This window comes from Canariomyces notabilis, assembly GCF_033297395.1.
Source record: "Canariomyces notabilis strain CBS 508.74 unplaced genomic scaffold N656scaffold_7, whole genome shotgun sequence".
Lineage (NCBI taxonomy): Eukaryota > Fungi > Ascomycota > Sordariomycetes > Sordariales > Chaetomiaceae > Canariomyces > Canariomyces notabilis.
The window spans coordinates 367698-391636 of NW_027041829.1; the positions used below are offsets into that span (position 1 = coordinate 367698).

The 23939-nt window shown below is 55.2% G+C and overlaps 8 protein-coding genes across 8 annotated transcripts; 5 read left to right on the forward strand and 3 right to left on the reverse strand.

Annotated features, from left to right (window-relative positions):
- Positions 1–940: 940 nt before the first annotated feature.
- Positions 941–2644, forward strand: N656DRAFT_788707 (WD40 repeat-like protein; the record flags this gene model as incomplete). The annotated part of the gene is made up of 3 exons (XM_064816710.1): positions 941–1074; positions 1131–1258; positions 1308–2644. 3 exons carry the CDS (start codon positions 941–943, stop codon positions 2642–2644), a joined length of 1599 nt encoding a protein of 532 aa, XP_064671351.1.
- Positions 2645–4122: 1478 nt separating this feature from the next.
- N656DRAFT_797002 (uncharacterized protein) lies at positions 4123–5811 on the reverse strand (the record flags this gene model as incomplete). Its single annotated transcript, XM_064817590.1, has 1 exon — positions 4123–5811. The coding sequence occupies one exon, from the start codon at positions 5809–5811 to the stop codon at positions 4123–4125; it is 1689 nt and encodes a 562-aa protein (XP_064671352.1).
- Positions 5812–7173: 1362 nt separating this feature from the next.
- On the forward strand, positions 7174–11172 carry N656DRAFT_706723 (putative SMC1 protein; the record flags this gene model as incomplete). Its single annotated transcript, XM_064811378.1, has 4 exons — positions 7174–7204; positions 7257–7350; positions 7424–10410; positions 10469–11172. 4 exons carry the CDS (start codon positions 7174–7176, stop codon positions 11170–11172), a joined length of 3816 nt encoding a protein of 1271 aa, XP_064671353.1.
- A 659-nt stretch (positions 11173–11831) lies between these two features.
- On the reverse strand, positions 11832–12836 carry N656DRAFT_707081 (uncharacterized protein; the record flags this gene model as incomplete). Its single annotated transcript, XM_064811403.1, has 1 exon — positions 11832–12836. One exon carries the CDS (start codon positions 12834–12836, stop codon positions 11832–11834), a length of 1005 nt encoding a protein of 334 aa, XP_064671354.1.
- An 830-nt stretch (positions 12837–13666) lies between these two features.
- On the forward strand, positions 13667–15949 carry N656DRAFT_750834 (Nucleotidyltransferase; the record flags this gene model as incomplete). Its single annotated transcript, XM_064813008.1, has 2 exons — positions 13667–14943; positions 14994–15949. The coding sequence occupies exons 1-2, from the start codon at positions 14082–14084 to the stop codon at positions 15947–15949; spliced, it is 1818 nt and encodes a 605-aa protein (XP_064671355.1). The 5' UTR covers positions 13667–14081.
- Positions 15950–16452: 503 nt separating this feature from the next.
- Positions 16453–17521, forward strand: N656DRAFT_598468 (membrane-associated proteins in eicosanoid and glutathione metabolism). Its single transcript, XM_064810243.1, has 4 exons — positions 16453–16643; positions 16704–16861; positions 17006–17180; positions 17261–17521. Exons 1-4 carry the CDS (start codon positions 16615–16617, stop codon positions 17343–17345), a joined length of 447 nt encoding a protein of 148 aa, XP_064671356.1. The 5' UTR covers positions 16453–16614; the 3' UTR covers positions 17346–17521.
- A 189-nt stretch (positions 17522–17710) lies between these two features.
- Positions 17711–19648, reverse strand: N656DRAFT_797007 (uncharacterized protein; the record flags this gene model as incomplete). Its single annotated transcript, XM_064817591.1, has 5 exons — positions 17711–18149; positions 18212–18920; positions 18984–19328; positions 19385–19465; positions 19519–19648. The coding sequence occupies 5 exons, from the start codon at positions 19646–19648 to the stop codon at positions 17711–17713; spliced, it is 1704 nt and encodes a 567-aa protein (XP_064671357.1).
- A 787-nt stretch (positions 19649–20435) lies between these two features.
- On the forward strand, positions 20436–23634 carry N656DRAFT_777792 (uncharacterized protein). Its single transcript, XM_064814886.1, has 6 exons — positions 20436–20648; positions 20738–20962; positions 21022–21152; positions 21214–21988; positions 22048–23145; positions 23209–23634. The coding sequence occupies exons 2-6, from the start codon at positions 20870–20872 to the stop codon at positions 23437–23439; spliced, it is 2328 nt and encodes a 775-aa protein (XP_064671358.1). The 5' UTR covers positions 20436–20648; positions 20738–20869; the 3' UTR covers positions 23440–23634.
- Positions 23635–23939: the final 305 nt, after the last annotated feature.

Genomic DNA, 23939 nt, shown 5'->3' on the forward strand with positions numbered 1-23939 from the left:
GGGAATGAAAAACCATGTATTGAGATTGTAATATGCTGTATAAAGCTGTAATATTACCGTAATAATCATCATTTCGGCCTGCATCAAGCTGGTGTTCAGGCGAATTACCGTCACAAATACGAGATACAGTAGGCCATTGCATCGTTACAATACGACGCCCACCCTAAGCGCGACCCATCAGTGACGAGGACCAGGTTCCTATCATACCCTCCAACCTCATTCTTTCCCGCCAAACCACCACAACCTCCTCCACCTTTGGTGCACATCGTCGCAATCGCCTATCGGCATCCTAATGAATACCTGGATAGCAGCATACACGACGGCGAGACGGACCTTTTGGAATCGCGAGCGATTGAATCGCACGAGGGTTTTTTAGCTCCTGAGCAATTCTATGCTGATTCTATCGCGCCGTTGCCCGGTCGCCCCGCCACTCCCCGAGCCTGCCAAACAGCGGCTGCCATCGCGACGCTCGCTCTACATCGTCGACCGTCATAGCGTCCCTCAGGATCCGCGCCCTCTGCCTTACTACATAGGCTACCTAGGTTTCTCTTGCAGATTATCCGCTCCGCGACGAGACCTAACCCGCTTGTCACTTAAACAACACCGCGCATATTGCCTGCCTGCGAACGGATTGGTTTCAGCGAACAGTGACCGAGCGGGAGAAAGTGAGGACTCTTCAAGGGTTTGCAGCTGCTGAGCGATTGGATTGGGTAAACTACACAAGAGACAGTATCGCTCCGGTTGTGCATATTAAGTCCGGATTTTGTTGAGGAGGATGGGCATCAACGGCGACGTCTCCGGCGGAGCCGCCTTGTCCGCCAACATGAAGCGCTCCGTTTCCGAATCCCACAGCCATTCCGTCGGCCGCGGTGCGCGGTTTTCAACGCCTCCACCCCAGTCAGATTACCTCCGTGTTGAACTAAGGCACGATGATCGCCGCATGAGCTCAAGATCAGAGAGTTTGGATGCAGATGCAGTCGACAGCGCATTGCGCAGAGAAATGGGCCGCCAACAGAGAGAAGGGACTCCCGGTGCAAGCCCGCATAGGAAGCGACAGAGGATAAATGGCGATAGGTATGTTGGAGAGCAGGGCCCTCGGTTCAGGACTGAGGCTGACCCCAGCCTTACAGATTCATTCCCACAAGATCCGGGAGAGACTATTCTGCCGGCTTTCAGCTTCTGCACGCTGCAGGCTCCCCTGCTACGCCCCCAAAGCAGAAGAAAAGAACGCCTCACGGGGAGTTACACTTTCAAAGGAGTGAGTAAAGCCCCCTACAGTCCTTGATGCCCTGCTAACACCCTTGTAGACGAGGAAGCAAATCGGACTTTCTCTACCTTGCTGCGGGCAGAGATGTTTGAGGACTCAATACCACAAATAACACCTACAATGTCCCCTGAACAAGGGCGGCCATCATCTCGCACCCCACCAAGCGGTGCGGTGCCGCCCTTACCTGCGAGGATGACGCCCTCAACTCCTCAGAAGAACCTATTTTCTTACATGTCACCACGACATCACAACATTGCAGGCCATCCTACACCGTCAAGGACACCTCAGAGCCGGGACGGCCAACTTCACGATATCCGCTCAGAGGCATACAACGTGACGCCGTTGAGGTATAGCAGCCAACAGATGCTTCTCAGTCCGAGGCGGCAGCCCAGAGCAGTCGCTAAAGTTCCCTACAAGGTCCTGGACGCTCCCGAGCTGGCGGACGATTTCTATCTGAACCTGGTTGACTGGGGGAGTGCAAATGTCATGGGTGTCGGTTTGGGATCCAGCGTGTACATGTGGAACGCGCAGACGGGTCGCGTAAACAAGCTGTGTACGCTCGACGACGATACGGTAACCAGTGTATCGTGGATCCAAAAAGGGACTCACATAGCCATCGGAACTGGCAAGGGGCTCGTTCAAATATGGGACGCCGAAAGGACCAGGAGGTTGCGAACCATGACGGGCCATACTGCGCGGGTCGGTTCGTTAGCATGGAACACGCACATCTTGACGTCGGGTTCGCGGGATCGGCTAATATACCACCGCGACGTTCGGGCGCCAGACCAATGGCTGAAGAAGCTCGTGGGGCACAAGCAGGAGGTGTGCGGGCTGAGATGGAACTGCCAAGACGGCCAGCTGGCCAGTGGAGGCAACGACAACAAGTTGATGGTCTGGGATAAGCTCTCAGAGTCGCCGCTCTGGAAGTTTGCCGACCACAACGCCGCCGTCAAGGCTATTGCCTGGTCTCCGCATCAGAGGGGCCTGTTGGCCTCAGGCGGTGGCACCGCCGATCGCCGCATCATCTTCCACGACACGGTCCGCGGCTCCGTCATTAATGAGATCGACACGGGCAGCCAGGTCTGTAACCTGGCCTGGTCCAAGAACTCAAACGAGATCGTCTCAACCCACGGCTACAGCCAGAACCAGATCGTCATCTGGAAGTACCCGTCCATGACCCAAGTTGCCAGCCTCACCGGCCACACGTACCGCGTGCTCTACCTGGCCATGAGCCCGGACGGGCGGACAGTCGTGACGGGCGCCGGCGATGAGACGCTCAGGTTTTGGAACGTATTTGGTACCCGTCCGGGGGTGTCGAGGGAACAGCAGTACAGCAGCGACGGCATCGGGGGAATAGGGATCCCCGTCATTAGATGATAACCTTTGCTTTGCTGTGACCTTTGGCCTTCGAGGACCCCTGGGGCGGGGAGGCGTCTGGCGCTGAAAATTCGGGATCGGATTAGGGTCGGTTAGCCGGGGAAAAAAGAGAAGGAAGAGGTTCTGCGGCGGAACGTTAACATGCCATCCCACATCACTCCTCGCGTCCCAAATCGCAACTCAACTTGGCTTCCGCGTGGCAAACGTCCTTTTGTGTTGTAGACGAGGACGCGCGCGGGGTATTTCATCTTTCTTGGGCGGTGGTGTATTATTGCAAGGAACTCATGCGGAAGAATGGCGACTCGAACCCTGAAAGGATGACGAGGCTCGGCCCTTCTTCATTCTTCCTCTGGCCTATTTTCGACGACGACAACGACGGCGACGACGATATACCCCTCTCCTCATCTTTCCCGGAAACCGCTCTTGTAATGAATGGGGGATTTGCATCAGCGACACCCTAATGGCATTTGGGCTTTGGTAGTTCTCATTCGGTTTCCTTCTCGGCCGGGCTTTACAGTGCGGGCAAGCGGGTTTTTCTTCCTTAGGCGGCATGGGAGTCGACGAGGAATGAAGGTTTAGGGCGCTTCCGAGAACTCTCGGGACCACGTCGCTCTGCTTGTATGTACCTGTGTAGTTGCTCGAGTCAGCGAGGCAGGGACTGAGCGGGGCAGAGATCTTGGTGGTCCTGATTCAGCGAGATTTCTCTGACTTGTATTTTTGGCTGCTTGCTTGCTTGCCAGGGCTGGGCGGTATCGCGTCGGTCTTTGCTTGGAGGTGATTGGGATGGGTTCGGTTCAGCGGATATGGGAAAGCGTTTTTGATGGCTCAGAAAGCCCAATACCAGCGGCGTGTTTGATGCATTTTTCCGTGGTGCGTAAACAATATTTCGAACGTGACTGTGGCTACCTTCGTATTCGAGCAGAAATTCAGCTTACCAGAGTGGCCAGGTGAAGTGGTCTGAACAGCTATCATTGCTTCGGTATCATGATAACTCGGGGTCATGGTAACTCGGGGTCATGGTAGCTCAGGGTCCATCGCCTGAAAATCGCATTAACTACATATCTGCCTCCCACGCCATCTCGTACGTAGCCTCTGACATGCCTCAACAGTAGTAAAGGAACTGGGTATAAAGCTCGAGGAATCACAAGCAGTGATGAACGACACATACATGAGAGTGTGCCAACCAGAAGTCGAGACATGATGCAGCCCATGACGGAAAAGGAGAAGATGAACTACTCTGGGGGTATAACGAGAGACGAATGGATCCTCTCCTCACTGCTCTCACTCCTTCCTCTCCCGCCCAGACAAACTCAGAATCCTAGCAAAGGCAAACTGATGGAAGTGACCCTTAAGCCCCAAACGTCTATGATCCAGCGCCAGCAATGTGCGAACCAAGCCGGACCCAGTCCGCGCCATTTAAATCTGCAGAAATAGAGGAATGAAACGGTTCAGAGGTGACCAAACAAATAAGCAAAAGATCATGACTTCTCCAGCTCTCCGCCAACCTTGCGCTCCCTCGCAACATCCTTCGCGCCTCCATCCGTATCCGCCCCCGTGGCAATCACGGCGGCAGGCCTCTCATCGTTCAGAAGCGGAATATTATCCAGCCCGCCCGCCACACCCCCGGGGGCATTATCATCCAATGCCTTGCCGGTAATCGTATCAACAATAGGAGCAGCAGCACCACCAGCACCAGCACCCTCGGCCGGCTGTAACGTGGGGCTCAACACCCCGGCAACGTCGGGGCTGTTTTGCCACTTGGCCACCTCGGCCTTCATCGCCTCAAGCTCCTTCTGGAACCGCTTGCCAAAAACGTCAATGTAGTAGGTACTCCCGTTGTAGACGGACCAGGCGAAGACGACCATCAGGAACGTGGCCGATGCCCAGCGCGAGTAGAACCACAGCGGGCAGGGAAGCATGGTCAGCACGGCGTAAATGTACTGGATCAGCATGAAGGCGGGCTCCTGCAGGGCGTTGGGCAGGGAGAGGACGAGCTTGCCGATCCAGACTTTGCTGTACGACCTGCGAAGCCAGGTGAAGCTCGTCGGGCGCCCGGCGGCAATCTTCTCGCGCCGGCGGACGGTGATGAAGAAATAGTAGGATAGCTGCCAGAAAGCGTAGGGGATGGTGGACCAGGCGAGCATGGACATGACGTTGGCATAGGCGGTTGGGGAGCCAGGCGGCGACGTCTTGATGGTCCAGATGGCGGGAAAGCGGTCTCGCTGGAGATTAGGGTCGAGGAGGTGGACGATGCAGTGCAGCGTTGCGCAGGGCATGATGTGGATGAAGAGAGAGGTAACCTTGTCGAAGCTGTGGAATACCAACGAGTTGCGCCACATGATGATGGCAACGGCGTTGTTGCCATAGGCAAGGCAGTAGACGGCCGTGAAGAGACGTTTCGAGTTGGGAAAGACCCAGATACTGAGCATGAGGAGGAAGTTGACAAAGTAGCACAAGTCGGCGAGGAAGTAGTGGTATCCTCGCCTGTGGTACGTGTAGAAGCGGATCGGCATGAAGTAGAGGACTTGGGCTGTGTACCACAGATGGAACCACTCAGGGAAGCCGCCGATGAGGTAGCCGCTCACAAAGATGTTCATGACGCCGCAGATGAAGGAGATCTTCTCGCGCAGCGTAATGGCCTTGGTGTCGTTCCAGCGCTTGCCGAGCTTCTCGACGCTCGCGCGCATGCGCTTGCGGTATCGCTCCAGTTGCTCGTCGGCCGAAGGCACCCGGCGCCGCCACTCGTCCACCATGCGCTCGCGGGCCATGCGGCTCCGATTCCCGAGGGCCTCGCGCGACTTGCGCACCTTCTCCGTCTGGGCTGAAAATCCTCGTTGGAGCTTCTCGAGCTGTTGCGGGAGGGCAAAGTTTTCGAGGATATCGAGCACCGTCAGGCGGTCTAGGGGCGGGAACGCATCCCAGTCCTCTTGGTACGAGGAGCTTCCCGAGAATGATGGGTTCCGCGAGTGGTGCCGGGGGCTTGTGGGTGCCGTAGGGCCGAGCGTGGGTGTATCGATGGTATGCTCGTCAGGGGTTCTGATGTCGTTGGGCGGCGTCCCGCTGATGTCTGGCGTCGGAATCGCTTCGCTATCGGTAGATGCCACTTCCCACTTGTTGTTGTTATTAGGGATAGGTATGGGGAGACTGCTGCTCCCAGGCTCTGCCATCTTTGGCGTGGGCCGCAAGCGCGAATGTCTTCGGGTCCAGATTCGAGTACGCGACACAGAGGGTGCAACTAGAAATCAGAGACGGGATGTTGTCAGTCCAAATACTCCGCTTGATACTAATAGCGTGAGGTGGAAGGTGTCGATCAAACGTCACCTCTACATGTTCAACAAAAGACAAGCGGCCAGGCGGCTGTGGAGCTGCAGGCTGCCCTATGTAAAGGCAAACATGGCATGAGGTCAGCTAAAGTCAAAGTGGCGCATCTACTTACACCGAAGCTTCGGACAAGGAGAATGGGATGCAGCCTAGACTGCGCCCTTATCCACAACTCTTATGTGAGTCGTTCTTCTGGCCTTTGCCTAGGTGTCGGTATATATGAGTCGGGGGCGTCTAACAAAAAAGAAGGACAAACGAAAAGAGAAAGAGAAAAAGGGCCTTAGAGCTCAACCAGCTTGGAGATTTTGGAGACGCGACTTGCGGCCAGAACTAATACTAAAATGTATATTGAGGGGTCTAGATGATAAGCGGGGAGGTTGACGGTTTCGGGCCAGACCGTTCGGGCTCTGCAAATGTTGTATGTATTTCAAGGGGAGATGGCGACTGACCGCGCAGGCCCTCTCTGAGATCCTGTGATGCAACCGCAAGGGACGCCCAGCGGACCCGTGAACGATGTTGATGACGGTGCATGGGCAGGTCACCAACGCGACCCTTGTAACTGGCTCAGCACTTGGCGTGCCACAACCCGCCTCTCTCATTGGATGAAGCTTACCTTCGCAAGTTTGAAGACACTGGACGTTATCGCTGCCGGTGGATTATCTGCCTTCTTACTAACCTTGAGTGACAAGACCGCCAGGCGCCGATTCTGTAGAAGTACATACCTACATCTGAACACACATCTGTTGCACGCTGCATCTGCATCAATCCTTGCGGAATAATGCGCAGACAAAGCAGACTTACCAGGAGTTACTAAGCCTCCTCCTGCCTCTAAGCGTAAGTGGCGGTAGAGTAATTTGATACATACAAAAAGTACTGCAACGTTACTGTATTATACTGTAACTTACCTCGCTGCCGAAGCCTGAAGGTAGAGTGCCTGGTCTGTGCGCTCTTCCCTCCCCACCCCCACAGTTCGTCTTCCCAGTCGCGAAAGTAAATTCATCCCGTCGCGGTAACTGAATGCGGGACCTGTCGCGAACCGACAGCAGAGACCTGCCCACCATCTCACCCACAATCCACGCGCGTCGCATGCCGATTATCGCGCCGATTATCTCGAACCATCGCTCGTCGCGTCATACCACCAAGATTATCCATTCTAGAGCGCGATACCGAACCGATAGTGTGCTCCGCGCATCGGAGCAACCGCGATCATGGGCAAGCTCATACGACTGGAGCTTTTCAGTACGTGCCATAGTTAGTTTCAGTCGCTTCTCCGTCTGACAATGAATGCCAGATTTCAAATCCTACAAGGGGCACCACACCCTTCTATTTGGCGACTCCTATTTCACCTCCATCATCGGTCCCAATGGCTCCGGAAAGTCAAACTCGTACGTCGCTTCTGTGCTCGAATAACCAGGCTCCCCTTGACTCGAGGTGCTAATACGCTCATTTACTTTGTAGCATGGACGCTATATCCTTCGTTCTGGGTATCAAGTCGTCACACCTGCGATCCACGCATCTTCGCGACCTCGTCTACCGCGGTCGCGTGATGAAAACCTCCAAAATTCAGGACGACGGAACCGCTGCGCCGGCTACGAATGGCAACCACATCAACGGTACCGAGAATGGCGAGGACGAAGGCTCCTCGCAACGAGCATCTCGGAATGACCCAAAGACGGCCTGGGTCATGGCCGTCTATGAGGACGATGCTGGTGACGAACAACGGTGGAAGCGGACCATTACGAGCAACGGTTCTAGCGAATACCGCATCAACGACCGCATAGTCACCGCACAACAGTATAACCAGGCGCTGGAGGAAGAAAACATTTTGATTAAGGCGCGGAATTTCCTCGTCTTTCAAGGAGATGTCGAGGCAATTGCGTCCCAATCCCCACAGGATCTGACGCGCCTGATCGAGCAGATATCGGGGAGTCTAGAGTACAAGGCTGAGTACGAGAGGCTCCAGGCAGAGGCCGAGCAGGCCGCAGAGAACCAGAATTTCCAACTCCACAGGAGGAGGGGCATCAACTCGGAAATCAAACAGTATCAGGAGCAGAAGAAAGAGGCTGAAAATTTCCAGAAAAAAAACGAGGAGCGAGATGAGGCAGTCATCACACATATCCTGTGGAAGCTCTATCACTTCCAGCGCGTAATGGACGAGTCTAGCGCCAAGATCCAGGAGCATCAGGAGAACCTCAAGGAGTTTCGCCGTAACGTGGAGGCCTTTGAGAAGAAACTTGAAGCGGCCCGCAAGGAGCAAGCAACCACCGGACGCGAGGTCAGCAAAGTTGAAAAGAGCATAAAGGCTAAAGAGAAGAGCATTGAAGACAGAGAAAACAGCCTCGTCCCAGTGGATGAGAAGATATCACAGAGCTCTCAGGACATAGCCCTGCTTCAGAAGCGGATTGTCGACGTCAAGAAGGACCGGGACGAGAAGGCGGCAAACGTCCAAAAACTGAAAAAAGACCTGGCCACGGTAGAGAAGGCACATCAACAATTTGAGAAGCAGTGGTCCGAGACGCTAAAGAAACAAGGCAAAGAGCTGAGCGACGCGGACCGTAAGGAGTACACAACCCTTCAAGCAGAGGCCATGAGAAAATCATCAGATAACAGGGCAAAGCTGGCCAATCTGGAGCGCCAGCTAAAAAGCGACGAGGTGACGGTAAACAGTCTCAAAGGCAAGATTGACAATTTCGAGGGAGCCGTGGAGAAACTACAAAGTGAGGTCCAGGCGATCAAGGATCGCAGGAACGCTAGCCAAGATTCTGTTCGCCAAATCACGAGCGATATTGATGCCAAAAAGAAGGAGTTTAACGGCGTCCAATCTGAGCGCATCAGGATCAACAACAGGCATACCGAACTGGAAGAAAAGCTCCGCGAGGTGCTGAGGAAGCTTGACGACGCAGATATGGGACGAAGACAAAACGAAAAGGAGATGAAGATGAGAAACATGATCAGCGATCTTAAGCGCATCTACCCTGGCGTCCGGGGACGAGTTGGCGAGCTGTGCAAGCCCAAGCAGAAAAAGTTCGATGAAGCCGTCATCACTGCGCTGGGTCGCGAATTCGACGCAGTCGTTGTTGACACCGAGAAGACTGGCGTCGACTGTGTTCAGTACCTTAAAGACCAGCGGTTTCCACCGATTACCTTCATCCCTCTCGACAACATCAAAGTCAACACTTCCAACTCTGCCGTAAAGGGCATTTCTGGTGCACGGTTAACCATCGACACTATCGACTTTGACCCTTCGCTGGAACGGGCAATTGCATACGCCTGTGGTGGCTCGGTAGTCTGCGACAGTCTCGACGTTGCCAAGGACATAGTTTATAACAAGAAGATCCAGGTCAAAGCGGTAACTCTTCAGGGATACGTCATCCACAAAGCCGGCACCATGTCCGGTGGTCGGTTGCCAGACGAGAAGGGAGGGAAGCGCCGCTTTGAGGAGCACGACGTCCAGAACCTGCAGCGAATAGCCGAGAAGTTCAGAGACGACATTGCCAAGTTGCCTCGGCCGGGGAGGCGAGGGGCTGCCGAAGAGGCTCTGCAAAACGAGATTGCTGCGCTGGAACAACGCCTCCGCCTCCAGCAGAGCGAGCTGGTTGCCTTTGAAAAGAACCTCAAGAGCAAAGAGAAGGAGCTTAGCCATGCAAAAAAGGAACTCAAGGAATATGAGCCCAAATATGCGGAGAAGGAAGGGGAGCTGCAGCGCACCCGTGCCACGGTGCAAAAGTTCGAAAAGGCCATCGCTGACGTCGAGGATAAAATCTTCGCTGGGTTCTGCAAGAGGCTCGGGTACGAGAATATCCGTGCCTACGAAGCTCAGCAAGGTAGTCTCGAGCAGGAGGCTGCACAGAAGCGTCAAGATTTCGACCTGCAGAAGCAGCGCATCCAGAACAGTTTGTCTTGGGAGCTATCACAGCAGAGCACAGCCTCTGACCGGATTCGTGCTATGGAGGCGACGCTGCAGCGCCACCAAAAAGACCTGGAAGCCTACCAACAGGAGAAATCGGATATTGAGGAAGCGATGGCACAGGACCAGGACGAGCTCGAGGCTCTCCAGGAGTCACTGGAAGAGGTCCGGGCCAGCCATGCTGAAAAGACCAAAAAGGTTGCCGAGGCAAAGCAGGATCTACAGAAGAAGAGCAAGGAGATCGAGGCCAGGTTAAAGGAGATTAGTAGCCTCGAATCGACCGTGCAGAAGAACAGCGCTGGGAAGTTTGCGCTCCTGAGGAGATGCAAGCTAGAGCAGATTCAAATTCCATTGCGGAAGGGCTCGCTCGAAAACATTCCAAACGAGGATGTGCTACTCCGGAAAGATCAAGATGCCATGGAGATGGACGAGGAAGAGGACGAAGACGAAGTCCTGGAAGCTGCCATGGACGATTACGGCATCGAAGTGGACTTTGACGGCCTAGACGATAGTCTCAAGAATGCAAGTCTCCGCTCCTGTTTCTTTCAGAGATTTTTGCTAACACTAATTTCGGCAGCCCGACGAGGATCTCGAAGACAAGCTCCAGGAACGGATCAACTCGCTCACGGCAGAATTGGAGAAGCTCAACCCCAACATGCGCGCCATGGAGCGCCTTGAGAGCGTCAAATCGCGCCTGGAGGCCACCGAAAAGGACTTTGAGGATTCTCGCGTCGCTCTACGCGCTGCTCGCGAGGCCTTCGCCCAAGTCAAGGCGAAGCGCTTCGAAACATTCAACCGCGCTTTCACCCACATCCAGGAGCAGATAACCCACGTGTACAAGGACCTCACGCGGTCTGACGCCTACCCGCTCGGCGGGCAGGCGTATCTCGACATTGAGGAGGATACGGACACGCCGTACCTGTCGGGGATCAAGTACCACGCCATGCCGCCGCTCAAGCGGTTTCGCGACATGGAGCACCTCTCGGGCGGTGAGAAGACCATGGCGGCATTGGCGCTGCTCTTCGCCATCCACAGCTACCAGCCTAGCCCGTTTTTCGTTCTGGACGAGGTGGACGCCGCGCTGGACAATGCCAACGTTGAGAAGATCAAGAAGTATATCCGGGAGCATGCTGGGCCGGGCATGCAGTTCATCGTCATCAGCCTGAAGCCGACGCTCTTCCAGGACAGTGAGAGCTTGGTGGGCGTGTACAGGGATCAGGACATCAATAGCTCGAGGACTCTGACTTTGGATGTGAGTGGCCTTCCTTTCCTGCTATCTTTTTGGTTGACCTTTTACTGACTCTCCATACAGCTGCGGAAGTATGTATAATGGAAGAGATGAAATGAAGTCCGGGTGTAAACGACTAAGGGGGTAACTGGTTCATCGAGGGATTAGGGCCAGGAATGGGAATAGCGCAATCGCTCCACAGCCATGCTTTTTTGACCGCGGCGAATGATGATCATTCAGTGTCTATTCTAATTAGATTTTACGCTCCCAAACGCCTGCCCCAGCCGATTTGACAATTGCATGTCAATGCGTGTACAATATACCTACCTGCCCGATAGAGCCATTCTTGCGAGACTATTGCAGTCTCTTGCGTTCCCGAACCCGCACCCGGGTCATCTGCCTCGTCCCCGCAGAATTGCCTCCTCAAAGGTTGAATGGTGCATATATATACAGCCCCGCTCCGCACAGCCAGCCTGTACACGCCAAATGTCTTCATCCAGACCGCTGGAACCACCCAGTTTTGTTGGTCTAAAAGGACAAGGTGCCTTTTTATGTCGGGTTTGCTGCCAGATACGGTAGGGCGATCTGTGATGGGAGTAGGACCATCGGCTAGAATCTCGATCGCTCTGCAAGGGACACGTGAACCACCACAATCCCATCCTAGCTCGCATGAGGGTCGACGGGTGACAATTCAAGGGAGGCAAGCCATTTTTCAGATGTACTGCTTTGGCTCAAACCACATCTTCAAACTCGATATCGTCCTCGTCTTCGTCATGCTCCATCTTGAAGCTCATGGCAGCGCCTGCATCTTGAACAGGCTCGGCGGTCTCCAGTTTGACCCTCTTCGCCGGCGCCATGTCTTCATCGCGATCTGCGTCGCGCATCTCAAACGACTGGGTCTGGCTGATGGCGGGCACAGAGCTTTCGGTGATCCACGAGGGCAGGGCGTTCTCCTTGAGCAGGCGCTCCTTTCGCTTGCGGTCCTCGATCTTCTCCTGCTCGTTGTCGCCGTCCGAGATGGTGACGTGCATTGTCTTGGGCCCGACGTTGGCAAGGCCCTTGACGGCCGAGGGCTTGTTGAGGCCTGTGTCGACGGGAATGCTGGCGAGCACCTCGTGGGTGGGCTCGCGCACGACGGGGCGGGCCATGGCCAGGGCCTTGTCGAAGTTGCACTCGGGCACGCCGACCTTGTCCACCTCCTGCAGCAGGTCCGTCATGAACTTGAACTGGTTGTTCATGCGCGACAGCTGCTGGTGGCCCGGGGCCTCGCGCTCTTGGGACCGCTCCAGCACCTCGCCGCACCGGCCACACGTGAAGCCCTGGGGCGAGAACGAGTCGAGCACCTCGAGCTGGGTCCACTGGGCGTCGCAGTTGGGGCAAAAGTACTCCTTGGACTCGTCGGCGGGCTGGGCGACGCCTTGCATGTCCTTGTCGATCTTGTAGACGCGCCACTTGATGGCGTCGATGGTCTGGCGGTAATCAATGTAGTAGTAGGTTCGGTTGATGGGCCGCGTCTTGCCCTGCTGCATCTCGGGCCGCGTGTGCATAACGAGGAAGCGGGCGTCGCGCAGGGAGGCGCAGAGCTTGTGCAGGTCCTTGATGTTCATTTTCATCAAGTAGGCCAGCTCGTCGTCGCGGAGAGCCGAGTGTGTTACCAGCGCCTCGATTACCAGGACCTCCTGTGTCGTGTAGAAGGCGCGCATGACGGAGCGGACGAGCGTCTGCGCAACCTCCATCTTGGCTCGGTCGATTCTGACGGGCCCAGCAGAGGGAATGCGAGCAAAACGACGACTTTATTCTCGGGGCTGCGAGAGCCCTCAAGAGAAGCGAGTCGAGACCAAGTGCGACTGGGCTGATTTCACCGGAGCGACGGGCACACCATACACAAAACGAGGGACTGTTATTGATCTTGTGGGAATGCGTGGCCGCGAAGAGAGATTAGGATGAACGGCATCTATGAAGAAGCCAAGTGGGCGCGGGTGAGAGTTGGGCGATGGATCGCTCAGACTCTTGTTTAGAAAGAAGGATAATAAGGTTCAACCGGTCCTGGGAGGCTGAGCCGTTTCTTTCCAACAAAAGATTTTTTACCTGGCAGTTGAGAAGCGACAAAAGTCGGAAACTGCGCGCTTGAATCTCAATCTCCAGAAACAAACTAGAATCGGACCCGTCTCGCCTGTCGTCATGGCCCTAGTACAATTGTCATCTCGTGTGTAGAAAGCCGCTCCCCAAGTGTTCTGCATCGAGCGTCAAGAGTTAAGTTTAGGTTTTGAGGCGCGACGTTTCCAGAAGCAGCCTCAGCCCGGTCAACCGTTGAGCGTACTCCGGTATACAGTGCCTATTCGTTACTGTACTGAGCCGTCTCTGTCTCTCCGGCGTCTCCGCCCGCGACGAGGACGGTAGAACTGTACATTACATAATTTACATCCAATACGAACCAACTCGTGTACTGTAATTCGGAAGTTATGTACTGTAAACACCACGTGTACTTACCGTAAATGGTGCGGCACAGTATGTATGTACTTGTATGTAATGCATTCACATTCCTCGCAAGTTCTTCGAGGCTCTTTTCTAACGTCGTCATACACTCTTGTTCGATGCATTGCACCAAGAGCTTTCAAAGTCTCTCTGGATCCCCACGCCAAGATAAGATGCAACCGGTTTGTGTCACTTGTCACTTGCCCACACACACTGGCATTGCCTCAGCGGAAGATACCCAAGGAACCCAAGCTGGGCTTGAAAGCGGGCGGAGGGCGACACAATGGAGGTGAAATAGCTTATTTCATCACGATTCTGATCCTCAATTTTCACTCACTCCTCATCTGCCTAAATGCTACCTTAGCTTTCCAACCAAGACGTCTTGTACATACTTCTTAACTTCTTGCCATCCATGGATGCTTGTGCATATTGAGACGTCCCGGCTTCTTCAACACAATGCGCTCCGCTGTGATTGCCAACCTTGAGCTACACAAACCACGCAGAACATGGCACTCGACTTCCCAACCATCTTCCTCCTCCCCGCCCAGCTCGGATCCGAAGAACTCGAGCAACTCGAGGAGCAGATCCCCACGCTCACCTATGACATCAATGAGGCCGAAGTCGTTTTGGGAAAGGTGTCTCGCAAGGAGCGAGCACTGTTTGAGCTCAGGAAGCATAAATTGGTTACCGAGGAGATCGATACGACCCGACGCTCAGCATCTGCATCGCCCGAGCTGAAGCGCCTCAGGCTTATGACGCCTGTCCTTGCCAGTTCTGATCTTGATTCAGACACGGCATCTGAAGGCGAGATTCAGCGCCGCCTGGTTGGGCCCGCTGCACCCGGCACTGCAGGGCAGACGGTCAAGGTGGTAAGGCTCTCCTGGTTTACCGACTCCATCAAGGCAGGCCTAGTTCTTCCGCTGGACGATTATCTCGTGTATGAAGGCCGCAAGGTGCTGGCAGCACCAGAAACAAGTCAACCGCCGCCCCCTGCTGAAAAGGCGGCCGAGGTTCTCAAACGTGCTCTTGCCGATGCAAGCGCTCTGCCGCCAAGTTCCCGCCAGAAACCGTTTAGTGGAAGAAGGGGCGAGACCTATGTTCGGAACCCCGTCAGGCCGACTTTGGTCAGACAGACGACATCGGAGCATGAGGTCGACGCCCATCTCCCACCCATCCCCGACTATCTCCATACTACCTACTCGTGCCAACGCCCTACTCCGGTGCATCCACCAAACGAGCCATTCATCGAGGAGCTGTCCAAAATCAAGACGGCAAGAACCTTGACCGGGGACAAGATAGGCGTCAGGGCTTATTCAAGCGCAATCGCCACCATCGCCGCCTACCCCTATACCTTTCAGACCTCCCAAGGTAGGTAAGAAATTTAGGCTTTCAGGACTTCGCTCTCTGCTAAAACTCAGCCACAGAAGTTGCCAGACTTCCGGGCTGCGGCGCTAAGATCGCCCTGCTCTATCAGGAGTTCAAGGAAACGGGCCAGATTAGAGAAGCAAGAGAAGATGAGTCAGACCCTAAGCTGGCCGTGCTCAAGCTCTTCTACAACATCTGGGGCGTGGCTGAGACGACGGCACGCGACTTCTACAACCGCGGCTGGCGCGATATAGACGACATCGTCGAGTACGGCTGGAACACGCTTACACGCGTGCAGCAGATCGGCGTCAAGTTTTACGACGAGTTCCTGCTCAAGATCCCGCGCGCAGAAGTCGAGTCCATTTCCAACATCATCCTTGCGCACGCCAACAAAATCCGAAAGGGGTTTCAGATGGTCATTGTTGGCGGCTACCGTCGGGGCAAAACGGAGAGCGGTGACGTCGACGTGGTGCTGAGCCACCCCGACGAGTCTGCTACTCTGGGGTTTGTCGAGCGCATCGTCGTCAGCCTTGAGCGGGACAAATACATCACGCACACGCTCTCGATTAGCACGACAAACTCGGAGCGGGGCCAAGTCCCCGTCAGCTGGAAGGGCAACGAGAAGAAGGCGGGCACTGGGTTCGACACGCTCGACAAGGCGCTGGTGGTTTGGCAAGACCCGGTATGGAACGCCGGCGAGTCGGTCAAGAACCCGAATCCGCACCGCAGAGTCGACATCATTATAAGCCCTTGGAAGACGGCGGGGTGCGCCGTGCTCGGCTGGACGAGCGGAACGACATTTCAGCGAGATTTGCGCAGGTACTGCAAGAAGGAGAGGTCGCTCAAGTTTGACAGCAGCGGGATACGCAGCAGGCTCGATGGGTCGTGGGTGGATTTCGAGAGCGGGCCGGATGGGGAGCCGGCGCCGGACATGCTAACGGCGGAGCGCCGCGTATTTGCTGGCCTGGGCTTAGAGTGGCGACCGCCAGAAGAGCGCTGTACCGGCTGAGTGAGGTGAGGATAAGGTTAAAGCAAAAGACTCGATTCGGAACACATGCCGATGGTGTCATTCCTGGGGCATACACCGTCATGCTGGAAGCCAGTGGATTGAGCGCTAGAACCGTCCCACGGCAGTGGACATGGAACCAACGTCCGCTTACACCCCTGTTGCATCCCGCCAACGTCTTACAACCTTCCACACATACAGATCCGATCGTGCAGATACACCAGACCTTTCTCCAACAGTCGTTTCCCATCATACCGATAGCATGAATTGACAATTCTCCCGATCAAACAATACACACGGCGTGTCGGAAAGGAAGAGAAATGTCCGAGCACCGTCTGCTCCATTGGCGCAAGCCCCACGGACACTTTTGGTCGGCATCGGGCCCATTCAAGGCCCGTCCATGCAAGCCGATTGGCTTGTCCATCCCAACGGGCTAGGGGTTCCCCATGATATCCACCCGGATCGCGGCAGGAGGTAGCAGGTCGATTACGTAGCAGCGCGACAGAATCCAAAGGAAAATGGTAGCACGATGAGAGCTCTACACCAGGGATAACTTCTTATTTGAGCCCCGTCTCTCTGATTCCTGGCCAGCAGTTGCGGTCCGCATCACCTTGATACCCATCCATATCCATCTCACCGGGGACCTTACCAAAAATCAACATATCAAAATGGCCATCACTTTGCCTGACGAGTACGGGTGAGTGATAAACACCATATGCATCATTTTGCGCACAGAATAGTACTGACAAACCACAAGCTACGTCCTTGCCGTAGCAACCTCCACCTTCTTTATCAACACGCTGCACGCGGTCCTCACCTCGAACCGCCGGAGGTCCTCGGGCATCAAGTACCCAGTTGCCTATGCTACCAACGAGGTTGCCGAAAAGGACCCCAAGGCCTATGCCTTCAACTGCGGTATGTTCATCCCTATACTCCAACTCACCCCGCCCAACTAGTTATCTTTGACCTCCATCTTCCCTCCCAACCAGCCAGCCAGCAAACCCGGCAAGCAGGCCAATAAATAAGCAAATCGAGGCTAACCATTGAACGAACCCGCAGCCCAACGCGCCCACGCAAACTTCACGGAAAACCTCACCCCCTTTTTAGGCGCAATGCTCGTCTCGGGCCTGCGCTACCCAATCTACGCCGCCGGCGTCGGCGCAGCCTGGTCTGCCGCCAGAGTCATGTATGCGCTGGGATATACGTCCAGCAAGGGCCCACAAGGACGCACTCTGTACGTCGTACCTTCACGCAGTCGTGGTTATCCCATCTGCCTATCTATGGGTCTACTAACAAACGCATTTGTGAATACAGCTGGTCCGCTATCGGATTTCTGTGTGATTTCGCGGTTAAGGGAATGGCGCTGCGGGCTAGTGCCGGCTGGGTGCTTGGATGGTGAGTGTGGGGTTGCTGTGTATCAGGAAGAGTATCCCGGCGAAAGGGTGAAGTCAGGAACGGGACTCCTTTCCCCTGCGCCATGGCTATTGCTGTATAGCCGAGTGAGCTGCTTATATGAATAAATAATATCACTTTGTCAATTCCAGTCAGGCGCCACCTGGAGAAGGCCTCCAACCGTACATTCATCGTGAGAATCTCTATACAGGGCCTTTGGTTCCCCGTCGTTAGAACAAGCCCACCAGTGCGACGACTTCCGCGGTCCTCGGCAGAAATATCTTGCCAGGTTGAGAGTTCTTGGAACGTCCTGCTGGACTATATCCCAAGCAATTGAGAGACAGGAGAGTTCAGACACCTCACATGCAGACCTCACACCTCTGGCGCAAACCGGACGCGGCGTCGATCAGTCTCGCCCAGTTCAATGCCTTCAGGTCCACCCGAAGCTTGCGGTGTCCGATTTTGCGACTCACGCTCCAACCCATGTAGCCGCTCCTCGTAGATGACACGCAGAAATCTACGCGACCGCGCACGGGAAACGGCTCGCCCCAACCTGCGGAGCAGCTCATGGCAGATAACACGGCCCCTACATCCTCCGGAGTCGGGCCGGTGACGCCAGCACCCAGCCACAATCGCTAGAGCCACCACGACTGCGACACCTACCAGGGGCCCGATGATGGCGCCAACGCTATGGCTGCCCCGGTGGCTGGCCCCTGATGTGAGCGTGCTCTCGTCCCATTTTCGGAAGTCGTCTACAGCAAAGAGCCGCTCGAGGTCGCGAGAGCTAAAGCCACTGGCAGGGACTCTCCCACTGCAAGGTGAAGTGTGTTAGCTATTGAATCAGTCTAACCACTCGACTGGTGTGGCACTCACTGTGCGTCATAGTACGCCTGAATCTGAGGCGCGGGCTTCTGCAAGCCCCGGTTTGCCGAGTAGGACGGACTCCAGGCCAGCTTGCTCAAATCGAATATTGCAAGGCCCTTAGTAAACGGATCTGGGGTATCGAATACGCTCCTGTAGACCTCCTTTGCGGGATCCAAGTGCGCAGAGTCCACACCGCCGACGATCAAGATCTGGCCTCCCCCGACCCCGTTACAGCTGTGGCCATGCCGCGGATGTCTCGGTGGATAGTCCGCCCTGACCCAATGGAATCCGGGGAGCGTCAGCACGAAGGCGCTATCATAGGGAACCGCATCCGGCCCGGCCCGGCCATCCCAGCCACCGTACACCAGGATATCGTGCGTGCGCTTGTTTGATACCCCGCCGGCAATGCAGAACTCCTTTCGCGGCCGGGGAATATCGCCCGATGTCTCTTGCTCAAACCACCGCTGGCTATCGATATCGTAGATAAGGACGGTTTGAAATGAGACCATGTTCTCGGCGCCTCCGCCATGATATCCGCCCACACTAATCAATATCCCGTGTCTGCCCCAGTTTGGAACGAAAGTAGTGCCGCCATACTGTTCCCATCCCGGGGCAAGGGCTCGAGCATCGCTGAAGTTCCTCAGCCCCTTAGAGGACAGATCATATGCGGCCAGGCTGCTGATATGAGTCTGGGTACAGACCCCGTCGCCCACAAAACCTGCCGGTTGGTTGCGTCAGTATTGAGTGGGAGTCGCGTGTGTGTCCGATCTTGAATATATACCGGCAAGGAGAAAACCAAAGCCATCACCACTCGCCACTTGTCCCCTGAAAGGCCTTGGCTGCCTTGTGAAACTGTCATGCGCGCTCTCATTGAGATTCTTCCAGGAGCCTGAGGGTTTACCTGACCGGTCCGGCGTAAATGACCAGAGTCCCTGCGGAGAAGGGGCTCCGTCTCCGAAATGCGAATGAGTGCCCGAAAACCCGGTGTAGAGGACGCCTCTTGCGCGGTCGACCCAGATGCCGCCATGCCTGAGGTTTGGGGTGCCAGGAGGCTTCGGGATTGAGTGTAAACTGACCGAAGTATTGGTCCAGTCCTTGGTGAGATCAATCGATACCAGCGAGGTCGCTGCAATTCAAGTTAACAATGCCATCAGTGGACTACGCCAACAGGATGCTTAGTACAATACTGGTAAGCGATGCCCTCGCCATCATAGTAGGAGAACTCTCCTCCGTCAATGTACAACCATCGATTAAGCACAGCGGCTTTCCACCGTCAGCAAAAAGCCACAGGATCAATAGCGTTCTGGCCAGCTTACACGAATGAAATGCTCTTCTTAGGAAGACGCATACACCGACAATGCCGCTTTCTTGTCGCCGGCATACGAGCGAGGCCGTGGCGGCGTATACAACAACGCTCAAAAGACACAAGGCAGTCGTCCAAGACATGATTGCAGAGAAACCGGGAGTTGTCGACGAGCCATCTAGCGGCCGGAAAGGCGAGCCATTTGGCAAGGCGAAGGCGAGAATCGAGGCAAGCTCGCATGCGGGATTCCGGAGGTTGCGTAATGCCAGTCATCCCATAGTCTGCCATTGTATTACGACTGTAGCTGGAATTGGATGACATCGAACAGGAGAAGACGTGGTGCACGCCACTGCCATTGTTCTGACAACAGGAGTCAGGAACAAGATCGGTCTGCTGTTTCCAAAACGGCCATGTGATTGTCAGGCTTGGACTGACACTCTGGCTAATGAAGCAAGAGCACCCGCGTCCGAGCATCACTCCGCTAAAAGAAACAAACGGGCCTAGCAGGTGGTTTTGGACTTTAGTGAATGGCAATAGATCAGCTTGAGTCAGCGAATTCGAGTTTTCGGAGGCAGGACAGTCTTTGGACTATGTCGACGAGCCATCACTGGCATCAATTTCTTGAGCTTTGATGACCATGCTGGGCATGGATATATGAGAGACCTAACATGTAGGCCACCAATACCTTCCAATGTAGTAGCAGTATTCATGATGCGGTATGTGTGTGAAGGACAGGCGGAGTCCAGGTACTAACAAACCTAAGATGGGAGTTAAGTGAAGTGCAAGTGCGACGACTTATCAACGGGCAGCAGCAGCAGGGCCCAGCCAAGACAGTAAGATATCTCACAGCCACATCCACAAGCCACAATCCATCCAGGTGGTGCCTCAACCCTGGGACCTGGAACTTGTCCTTTTCTATGAGGGGACAGGCAGACAGACAACCGAGGATTCAAGGGAGAGCGGCGCAAACGACTCCAGGTTCTTGCCACAATTCCCGGCCATTTTAGCACCCATATAGGGCTTCGCAAGCCAGGCACTTCTCGGTGAGGCTGCAGCAGCACTGCATCGCTGCTTGAGCTTGTCGGCACGTTGGCAAGGCCATCTTAGCGACCTGGTTCCTGTGCCCAAGCCCCGAACCACAAGGTACTGTAGCTCTCAATTGCCCGATGTGCGCCGCTGCATCAAACACCTTTGGCCTTGACGCTGATGCCAGATTGCAACTTCTTCCTCAGTCACAACAAGCCAACCGAGGCCGCTTTCTCTCCTAATAATCAGTTCGAAGCCGTCCCCTTCTCCCCGAAAGCAAGAGTGCTACTGCCGCATTCCGCGTCGGCGCCGATATACATCGCAGGACCTCCGACATCATGGACTACGAGGCCCTTAAGGAGCAGTGGGGAGAGGTTGAGGATCGCGATGGCGTCCGCCTCAGCTGGAACGTCTTTCCAAGCTCTCGCATGGTTAGTCAACCCTACCAATCGCAGCAATTGCCGACTCCCAGAGCTGATCACCCCCCTAGGAGGCGTCAAGGCTAGTCGTTCCTATCGGCGCCCTCTACACTCCTCTCAAGGAGAAGCCCGACACTCCTCTGCTGCACTTCGAGCCCGTCACCTGCAAGCAGCCCTGCCGCTCAGTCCTCAATCCTTTCTGGTAGGTACTCTTTGGGACCTCCAATGGGTCCCCTTGAGAGTTGCGCTGACGAGCCTCATAGCCAAGTTGATGTGCGAGCCCGTCTCTGGATCTGCCCGTTCTGCTTGTCCAGGAACCCTCTCCCCCCGCATTATAAGGATATCACTGCGAATGCCATTCCTCCAGAGCTTCACCCGTCCAACACGACGATTGAGTACAGGCTTTCTCGCCCGGCACCGAGTCCGCCAATCTTCCTCTATGTCGTTGACACGTGCCAGGAGGAAGACAGCTTGGCCGCGCTTAAGGAGTCTCTCATCATGAGCCTCAGCCTTCTCCCCGAGCACGCCCTCGTTGGCCTAATTACCTTTGGAACCATGGCCCAGGTCCACGAGATTGGCTACACCGAGTGCGCCAAGTCGTACGTCTTCCGAGGCAGCAAGGAATACACGGCCAAACAGGTCCAGGAGATGCTCGGCCTTGTACAGCCCACCATGCGCCCGGGGATGGTCCCTCACCAACCAGGCAGGCCCACGCCGATGGGTCCTGCGTCTCGATTCTTGCTCCCAGTTGCACAGGCCGAATTCCAACTGACCAAGGCCCTCGAGCAGCTGCAGAAGGATCCCTGGCCAGTGGCTAGCGACCGCAGAAATCTGCGCTGCACTGGTGTTGCGCTGTCAGTAGCTGTCGGCCTTCTCGAGACATCATTCCAAAACGCCGGTGGGCGCATCATGCTATTTGCCGGCGGTCCAGCCACCGAGGGACCCGGCATGGTTGTTGGTCCTGAGTTGAGGGAACCAATTCGCTCGCATCACGATATCGACCGTGACAACATCAAGTACTACAAGAAGGCGCTGAAGGTACGGGCCGACTCTCAAGGCAAACGAACTAGGCGGCAGGGGAGCTGACATGACGGCAGTTTTACGACAACCTCGCAAAGAGGACCGCCCACAACGGCCACACGATTGACATTTTTGTTGGCTGTCTCGATCAGGTGGGGCTCTTGGAGATGAAGGGGCTTTGCAACTCGACTGGCGGGCACATGATCTTGACCGACAGCTTCACCTCGTCCATGTTCAAGCAGTCCTTCATCCGCATCTTTGAAAAGGATGCTGACGACAACCTCTTGATGGGCTTCAATGCCGTTCTTGAAGTTCTTACCACCAAGGAACTCAAGGTCAGCGGCTTGATCGGTCATGCTGTCTCTCTGAACAAGAAATCGACTTCGGTGGGCGAGACGGAGTGCGGTATCGGCAACACCTGCTCGTGGAAGATGTGCGGCATTGACCCAGCTGCTAGCTACGGCATTTACTTTGAGATTGCCAGCCAGGGCGGCCCATCGCAACACCAGCAGAGCCCTCAGAAGGGCATGATACAATTCCTGACATATTACCAGCACTCGTCGGGCCAGTTCCACCTGCGCGTCACCACAATTGCTCGCAACCTCAGCGGCCCGGCAGGGGATCCCGCAATCGCCCAATCCTTTGACCAGGAAGCCGCTGCTGTACTCATGTCCAGAATTGCCGTTTTCAAGGCCGAGGTCGACGACGGGCCTGATGTGCTTCGCTGGGTTGATAGGATGCTCATCAGGCTGTGCTCGAGGTTCGCAGATTACCGCAAAGATGACCCTTCATCGTTCAGGCTGGAAAAGAACTTCACACTCTACCCTCAGTTCATGTTCCACCTACGGAGGAGTCAGTTCCTGCAAGTCTTCAACAACTCGCCGGATGAGACGGCATTCTATCGGCACGTGCTCAACCATGAGGATGTCAGCAACTCCCTGATCATGATCCAGCCCACTCTCGACTCGTATACGTTTGACCAGGAAGGCGGGCAGCCTGTGCTCCTGGACTCCACCTCTATCCAGCCAACACATATTCTTCTCCTCGACACCTTCTTCCACATCCTCATTTTCCACGGCGAGACTATTGCCGAGTGGAGAAAAGCGGGCTACCAGGATCAAGAAGGCTACGAGAACTTTGCAGCTCTCCTGGAGCAGCCGAAGGAGGATGCCCGGGTACGTTGTCTTTGCTCAGCGGGATCAGGCGCTCTCCCTTGTACTGACCATGTCGATCACTAGGAACTTATTACGGACCGCTTCCCTCTCCCCCGTTTCATTGTGTGCGACCAGGGTGGCTCCCAGGCTCGCTTCTTGCTATCTAAGCTGAACCCTTCGACCACACACACGTCTGGTGCTGGTGCCTACGGCGGCGTTGGAGCACAGAGCGCTCAGACCATTTTCACGGACGATGTGTCGCTGCAAACGTTCATGGAGCATCTGATGAAACTGGCGGTCAGCGGCACAAGCTAAACGGTATGTCTACGATTTACTTGGACAGATCGGTGTAGAAGGCATGTTAAAGGGTGAGGGGGGCTAGAATGGGCAAGGAAGGGAGTTGGTCGGGCAGTTAGTGGCCTGGCAGGAGGCTTAGATATGGTTCGGTGATTGTCTATGTGTAGCGCCAATGTTGTGAAAACTGAGTATCGGAATACAGCGTGTTCTCAATCCTTTTGATTTGTCCTTGGCTAGACGTGCTCTCTCTGAGTTTACCTTGTCGTCGAAACTGCCCGGTCTGCAATCGACGTAATGTACGAAGTATTTGTACAAGTGGCCCGGGGCAGGGGCAAGCAGCGAAGCACGGAAGCAGCGACTAGCGCCAAGCTTCCCCGACCCGCGATTGTGGCTGGTGACGAGAGATCACCTGTGGCTGCCACATGATTGCCCCGCCGTCCCCATATTTCCAGCCACACATCCCAAATTCTTAGGGCAGCAGGGAAAACCCACAACTGCGATTTTTGATTTCGTCGTTC